Genomic DNA, 8,227 nt, shown 5'->3' with positions numbered 1-8,227 from the left:
AAGACCCTAGAAACCTCGCAGAGCGTCTCCTCGGGGGGCGAAACGAGCGGCCGGGACAGCGTCCTCCTTCCCCAATGTCGGCGCGGGTCTTCCGCACGAAGCGGGGATAGGCTGGGAAGAGCGAGGGGGCGTGCCCTACTGCCCAGCGATAGGCTGTTTATGGAAAAGGGCGGGGCCCCGGGGCCAGACGCTCTCCAGTAGGCTGCCAGGAGGTGAGGGGCGTGACCCCGGCGCTAGGCGCGGTGTGATAGGCTGCTTAGCGTGAGGGGTGAGTCCCGGCGGCGGCAGCAGCAGCAGCCTCCAGGGGCTGAGGTCCGTCTCGGTGGAAGTCTCGCGAGGGAGCGTAGCCGGGATTTGGCGGCTGGCTGCCTCCCTCTCTCGCTGGCTGCGAGGAGCTGCCTGGTGTTTGTGTGGAAGGGGGAGGAGAAGGAAGGGAAGCGAGAGGAGCCCGAGTCCCCTCGCCTGCCTACCGAGGGGAGCGGAGCGGACGCCCCCACCCGCTCGTCCCCTCCCTCGGCCAGCCATGGCCTCGGGAGACACCCTGTACATTGCCACGGACGGCTCGGAGATGCCGGCCGAGATCGTGGAGCTGCACGAGATCGAGGTCGAGACCATCCCGGTGGAGACCATCGAGACCACCGTGGTGGGCGGCGAGGAGGATGAGGACGAGGACGACGAGGATGAATGCTGCGAGGAGTGCGGCCCGCACCACCCGCCCCATCACTACCACCACCACCACCAGCCCATGATCGCCCTGCAGCCGTTAGTCTCGGACGGGGATCCCAGCGGAGCAGGGGGCGGCGCGGGCGGCGGCGGCGGGGGGCAGCTCCACCTGCACCATCACCAGGAGGTGATCCTGGTACAGACCCGCGAGGAGGTGGTGGGGGGAGACGACTCGGACGGGCTGCGGGCCGACGACGGCTTCGAGGACCAGATCCTCATCCCGGTGCCTGCCCCCGCCGGGGAGGACGAGTATATCGAGCAGACCCTGGTCACCGTGGCCGCCGCCGGCAGCAAGAGCGGTGGGGGTGGTGGCTCGTCCTCGGCCGGAGGGCGCGTTAAGAAGGGCGGCAGCGGAAAGAAGAGCAGCAAGAAGAGTTACCTGAGCGGGGGAGGCGGCGGCGGGGCCGAGGGCGGTGGAGGCAGGAAGTGGGAGCAGAAGCAGGTGCAGATCAAGACCCTGGAGGGGGAGTTCTCGGTCACCATGTGGGCCTCGGGTAAGTGCGCGTCGGGCCCCTCCCTCCCCGGGCACTAGGCCCCGCCGGTGTCCCACCAGCTCTGCCCGGCCGGTTTTGTTTTGAAGGGAGGCCATGTTTTGATGTGTGTGATGGGCGCCGCCATGTTCATCGCCAGGGCAAGTATGGCGGCTCCCCCGAAAAGATGGCGGGGTCTGCGCTGCTGCTGCTCCTGCTCCTGCCCGGCTCCGGCGGGGGGAAGGAAAGATGGCGGCGGCTGCCAAGATGGCGACGGGGGGGAGGGGAGCGGGAGGGGAGGCAGCGCGCTGCTGGCTCCTGGAGTAGGCCGCAATGGCGTAGTTTCTGCAGCAGGGGGAGGCGGGGTGTGCGGGCGGGCACGGTGCGGGGCGAACCCAGCCTCCTCTCCTCGCCCCTCTATTGGCTCCATCTCCGCCCCCTTCGCTTCTTTCTCCCCCGTTCCCTCTCCCCTGCCGTCGGCTCTCTCCCTTCCTTGCTCCCGCTCTTCAGCGCTCGGGTCTCCGCCTCTTCTCCCCCCTGCCCGTGCTGCCGCCCTCGCAGTAGCCTCCACCAGCTCCCCTTTCCGCCCAGTCTCGCTCTGCCGGGCGGTTCCCTCCCCTCCCTTCTGTCCGCCGCGCACCCGGGGCCCTATTGGGCTGCATTTTAATGCTGAACATGGGCCGCAGCCCCGGATGACGCGTGTACTTCAGGCCGTGACCGTTATTTCAGGGGGGCGGAGGGGAATAAATGGCTGCCTGAGCGCCGCCTGCTTCGGCTCCCTAGCTGCGAGCTGGTCGTTGGGGGCAGTGGGAGATTGCAGGCGCTGCTTGACGAGGCGTGAGTGCTGTGCTTGGGAAGGCATTTACAACTGTCTTGATTCCAAGCGAGCCCAGTGGGTGAGCCAGCCTCTGCACTGAGTGCTCCAGCCCTTTGCCATAGAGGGGTTGGGAGTGGGTGGCTCCTCTGGCTGTCATGCGGAGTATAGGCTAAGAGAGGGGAAACACCTCTCAAGTGTGGGGTGGTGGTGGTATGTCTATATCTGGTGGATACCAAAGTGTTAGGGCCCTTAGATATACCCAAGATAGGAGCCTGGAACTCTCCACCCCCCCCCCCCCCCAGAAGAAGGGGGTGGATCTTATGTCAGGGAAGCATTGGTCCCTGGTGGCATCTTGGAGGGTGGGAGGAGGATTTGGCTGTGGATCCTATCCTGGCCTTTGAAATGTTCCAGCTCTGCCTTTTTCCGTTTAGTAATAGTTGTGTCAGAAGCTTTTCAGTTCATCTACATTTTAGGAGCAAATAAAAAAATGCACCTGGCAAAGAAAGTTTTCGAAAAGAAGTGTGATGTCTAGCATGATATAAGATTTTTAATCTTTTATGATAGGAATAATGAAAGGTCTTGTCTGCAAAGTTAGGAATCAATCTGATTTTGTTTCTGGATTGCTAATGCCTTGCAATGCGTTTCATACTGTTTTCTTCCCCTTGTTTTAAAAGTTCTTGGTAGATTTCTGGAAGAGACACAATATAGTAGGTTGCCTATCAGTGCAGAGTTGTTACGTGCTGGGTGTTTTGGTAAGAATCTATAGTTTGCTGGTATTAATGTGTTTAGTAAATGAGTTATTTGCAGACATTTATGAATATAATTCAGTGTCATAACTTTTACAATGCATATTGTTGAGAGAACTGTTTTAATGTGGCTGTTGCATGAGTATTGAGGAATTCAGTCTTCCCTTGCAAACTATTCCTAATGTTAAAAACTTAAACAATGAATGGTCCTGCAGCACCTTAGAGACTGACAAACAATGTAGACCATATTATGAGCTTTTGTGGACACAATCCACTTCATCTGAAGAAGTGGATTGTGTCCATGAAAGCTCATGATACGATTTACATTTTTGTTTGGTCCTGCAGCACCCTTAGAAACTTTCATTGTTTAAGTTTTTTTCAGTTACAGACGAACTGGCTACCCTTCTGAGATTCTTTCTAACTTGAGTACCATATAACTTAAAATTTATACTCTGAATTTTAACTTCTAGTGGCCAAGTAGGTTGGAGAGAGAAAAATACAGTTTATACTAAAGCATCACCCACTGTACACTCGCGTCTGGCTATAGCTTATGCTTAGTTGTGGTTTGTAGAAGCTACTGTTAAAATAGCTGAAAATAAACGACAGAGGAACAACTGAGTAAAGGGCTATTGGAGACTGTCAAAATCTGTTTGTGACACTGTGCATATGAATTCTGCACTTCAAAGTGCCCAGTTGAGTGCTTGCTTAAAGTTTATGCATACAAATTAGTTGGTTTAAATGAAGCATAATATCATTAATGAGCCTGATTCTCTCATACATACCCATTTTACATTATGGTAACTTCATTGATTTCGGTGTTTTTTTTCTTATTACTAATGAGAGGAGAATTTGTGGTGGTTTTTTGTTTGTTTGTTTTTAAACTGCAGCTCATCTGAAGTGAGTTTTACCCATGAAAGCTTGTGATAATATATATTTGTTAGTCTTTTAAAGTGCCTCAGGACTACTCACTTTAGGTTATGAGTAACATGGCTTGACCCTCTGAGACTTCCCTCTGTCACAGTTTATCAGAGATTTTGAATCACACTGGCACAACAAACTAGATTACAGGGTAAATGTGGTGCAAAGATGCAGATGCTTATTTTTAATTCTTATACTAATAGTCTTCTCTTGGCAATCAAGGCAACTTTGTTAGGGCAGATCTACATTGGGACCTTACTGACACAGCTGCATCTCTTGAATGTGGTATTTGTATTGGGTATGAAAAAAATCTAGACCCCCCCCCCCCAACCAGTTAAACTGTTTAACTGCTAAAATGGGGGGCAGCTTGGTCGGGCCACTATACTAGGAATCTTAAATAGCTATTAATTGTATAGTCATGTAACCACACAAAATATTATTAGTTACATGACTATTTGATAGTCCCTGGAGGTGGGGCTGGCACCTAATCTGGTCTGATACAGAGGCAGTAGCATGGGGTGGCAGGTGTGAGTTGGTCTGTGAGGATAGCCAATTTAAAATCAGCTCCCTCATAAACCTAATACAGAGACAGCAGTATGGGGCAGCAGCAAAGTATGAGTTCCCCACAGACAGAGGCTGTGCTGGCATCCCACAGAGCAGCTTCTGTCTGCAGCAAGCCATGATTACACATTGACATCCCTCGTGAAAGATTAGCTGGTAAGCATTATTTTTAGCGGGTGATGCTTACTGGTTTCAGTTAACTCTTAACTGGTAGGGACTGAAGCAGGGGGCTGCTCTAGCCCAGAGTGGGGCCCGCCATAGACAGGCTGCTCTGGTTGTCTGTGATGTGCCAGGGCCCGCTGTGAACAGGGCCGGGCTGGAGTAGCCTCTGTCTGTGGCAGGTGTGTGCTCCTGTCCAGCCTTTCGGGAGGGGGAAGTGCCCCTTTAATCAGTTAAACATCACATCTAACCAGTTAAGTAGGACTTTGAATTCCTACTTTACTCTTATGGGAATGCCTATTTATCAATGAAGATATTCTAGCACCTCTGTGTAGACATTAGATACTTCTGTACAGTGTAGCTGGCTTCATAGACATGTGTAGTTAATGTTATGAGGGTCACCAAGACTATTCAGTAGGTTCATCCTATAAAATGTAAAAGCAGAGTCTGGAGTGGTGTGTGGGTGTGTGTGTGTGTATATATATGGTGACCATATCTTCTGAACCAAAAATAGACACACAGGAGCCATGCCCCAGCCTAATTAGCCACACCCCCATCCCTAGGCCCCTCCCACCTGTCACATAAAGTCCCACCCTTGGAGGTAGTACTTCAAGGGTTAAGATAGGCACGTGACCAGAAGTAAAAGGTGTTGTGTGACTCCTCTAAGAACTCCCATTGTCCTCTGCCGATAGAGATGGGTTTGGTTCCCACAGGACCTCCCCATGCAACTATACTGTAATTGCATTAATCCAACTTTAATTGCATTAACTTGGAGGAGAGGCCTGGGCTGCCTCTATTCAGTGATTATCGACTTTTTGGAACGTGAACCACCTGGCTCAGTGTAAACCTTGCCATGGACCACCAGTTGCTAATGGAAACGCACCATTAATTACATAATTATGCTTGAGCTATTTTGCTAGTGCTGCGGATAGGGTGAATGGTTTAATTTAAATTATTAAGCAGACTAAGTGTTAACTTTCTTGTGTGTGGTTATCAAACTTCATTTTAAATACAGTAAAATATTAATTTGACCAACACAAGGTTTCAATGGTTTCTTTACGGTAGGGGCGGGGAACCTTTTTTGGGTTGGAGGCCACTGACCCACAGAAAAGTCAGCTGGGAACCACACAAATGAGAAGCAAAAACAACTCCTCCAAAAACCCCCAACCCTCACTCATCTCGTCCCCAACTGAGACACCTCGATCCTCTGGTGTTCCAGCCCACAAGGTATGGGGATGGGACAAAGAGGACTGAGGTTCAAGGTAAGGATGTTAAATGTGGTTATCTGGCTAATAAAATAGTAAATGCAATTTGTATCAACTACGTGATTAGTTGATAGGTTCCACTCTGCAGAGCCACAATGGGGGTAGCTGCAGGAGCTGGCTGAAGCTGGGACTCAGCAGTTCTGGCTCTGGGAGCCACCCATGCTGCAGCTCTGCATTTTAAATATAAGAGGAGCCATTGAACTCTTACTACATTTAAAATGCAGAGGTGCAGCGACTGGCGCAAACTGGGCCTGCTCAGTCCCAGCTCGCACTGAGTCCAGCAGCCCCTCTTCACGGCAGACAGACCAGTCCACCATCAACAGGGAATGCTTGGCAGCAGCAGCAGCCTCTGTCTGTGGGAGTCCAACTTCCATTGGGATCCCCACAGAAAGGGGCTGCTGCCAGAGTAGCTTCTGCTATGGTGAGCCTCGGCCTGCCGTGGACAGAGGTTGCTTTGCAGCAGCCTCCTCTTTCTCTCCTCTTCCCCGCACTTTCCCCCCCCCCCCCATCCCTCCACGCTTCTGATAGAGCCGGGGGGAGATGGCACAGCAGAGACTTTATGGGGGGAATCGGCTTTTAAGCCAGTTCCTCCAGCACCAGCTACTTCTCTCTTCTCTGCTACCTCTCAGAGGGAGGCACTAGTTCAGGGATTCCCAAAGGCCACATTTATTTTTCTGGGGCTCTGGAGTTAGTGGATTTTATGGACTCCCTTAGGCTTGGGCGTGGGGGACCAAAAAAAGGAGTTCAGTATGCAGGACAGGACTGCCATTATGTTGGATAGGGATGGGGTACAGGATCTGGGCAGTAGGGATGGGTTGCAGAAGGGGGAGAAGTTGCAGGGTCTGTGTGGGACGTAGGGTGCAGAGACTAGTTGGGTGTAGGGTCTCTGGCCAGAAGGAAGGGTGCTGGGCGGCAGTTTGGGGTAGGGAGTCACGCCAGGAGGGAAGATACAGGAGGAGTCTTGGGGCAGGGTGTCTGGTCAGGAGAGTATAGGAGCAAGGGGAGGGTGTCAGAGCAAGATGGAAATGCAGGGTTTGGGGGGGCAGATGGAAGTGAGTGAAGGGGATTTTGGTGCAGGGCCTGGGCATAAAAGGGGACATTTACCTGGCTTGGCATCCCCTTGCAGTGGGGAAAGCCTCCAGACAGCATGCTGTCATTCCCCCAGGGGTGGGAAGGGAGAGGGAGCTCAGCCCTCCTCCCCCGCACCCCCGATGCAGCAGGGATCCCAGCGCAGCTGTGGGGTGCAACACCAGGATGGGCTTACCACTGGGTGGGCATGGTGATGTTTGAAGAAACCCCACCCTTCCCCGCCAGACTAGGCTCATTGCCATTCCCCCAGAGGGGTGAGAGGAGGCACAGGGGAGAGAGCGGCAGCACATTTGGGGAGGGGGAATGGGAACTGAGCATGCTCCGAGGGAGTGGCAACCACCCCACCCAGGTTCCGTGCAGCCTCTTCTGGGGCACAGGAGACAGTTCAAAAGCACATGGGAGCATCTCCTTGGTACCTTTTGCCTTGGACCCTGCCACCCCTCCCCCTCCTGGCAGAAGCAGCTGCTATAACAAGCTGCTGCCTGCACATGTGGAGGGGGAGGCTGCATGGCTGGACCGGGACCCCATGTGACAGAGGTAGTCCCATGGGGGATAGTGGTGGTGCAGTAGGTGTTACCTGCACAAATTTCTCCATCCCTTCCACACTGTAGGGACACACACTTTTACCCAGTTCCTAGGGCTCAGGGTGCAACCCTGTTAATTTACACACCCACCCGTACCCAGTTCCTAGGGCTCAGGGCGCATCTTCCTGCAGGGTGGCAAGATCTTTAGCCACTGAAAGAGCCTCACACAGTAATATCCTTATCTTCTATTTATTGACAATTCCCAAACAAGCAGAATATACATGTTAAGCACACCATGTCATGCTCACCAATCCTGATAAAGACAGGCAGACTTTCCCTGTTGGCCAGGCAAGGTCAGTCTCTCTGGATCTTAGCCGCTACACATCATGGTTGTGCAGGAGAGTCCTGGCATCTCTTATCTTAGGCTGGGTCTCAGAGGTGAGTAGTTCTTCTTGGTGTTCCTTGTCTCCCTTTGGTCTTCTTCCAGCCTTTTGCTTCCTTCCTTCTGCTTCTGTTACTTCTCCTTCTTGGACCCCAGTTTATATAATGAAACCTGAGTCTTGCTTAAGTGTACCGTAACCAATTATTTTAGTATAACTTTACTAACCAATCATAACAATTACCTAACCAATCATATGCCACCACCTTAATTGATTTACACGTAGCAAAATTAATTATACAACAGACAGAAACAGTTACAAACCAGACTGATATCACAGTCAAACAATAGGAAAGTGTAATGACACTGATCATAGAATGAGGATTCCACAACCTCAAGTATTGATAAGCAGTTTCTTGCCAGACAGAATAGTGTGACTTAAGTTTTCTTTACCCATCTTGAGATCCTTTTCTTTATCTGGTGACAGTGGGGGAAACTATCAGGACAAAGTTGCCTCCTCACAGCCTGGTGTGACACTTTTTAATACAATTTAGATGGAATTGTATGCGACTCCAG

General features: G+C 51.9%; 1 protein-coding gene across 5 annotated transcripts in view; it reads left to right on the top strand.

Moving 5' to 3' along the window:
• The first annotated feature begins 284 nt into the window (after positions 1 to 284).
• YY1 (YY1 transcription factor) overlaps positions 285 to 8,227 on the top strand; it is a 43,793-nt gene continuing 35,850 nt past the window's right edge. Inside the window, exons 1-2 of one of the 5 annotated variants that reach the window (XM_075926569.1) lie at positions 1,240 to 2,030; positions 2,685 to 2,762. In XM_075926569.1, the coding sequence (XP_075782684.1) occupies positions 1,319 to 2,030; positions 2,685 to 2,762 (790 nt within the window). In that variant the 5' untranslated portion in view covers positions 1,240 to 1,318. Of the gene's footprint in view, positions 1,218 to 1,239; positions 2,031 to 2,684; positions 2,763 to 8,227 lie in introns of those variants that run through there. The other 4 variants (XM_075926570.1, XM_075926571.1, XM_075926572.1 and 1 more) reach the window with 4 other exon arrangements.

The sequence above is a fragment of the Pelodiscus sinensis genome, chromosome 4 (assembly GCF_049634645.1).
Source record: "Pelodiscus sinensis isolate JC-2024 chromosome 4, ASM4963464v1, whole genome shotgun sequence".
Classification (NCBI taxonomy): Eukaryota; Metazoa; Chordata; order Testudines; family Trionychidae; genus Pelodiscus; species Pelodiscus sinensis.
This window is presented reverse-complemented; position numbering and strand designations above follow the sequence as displayed.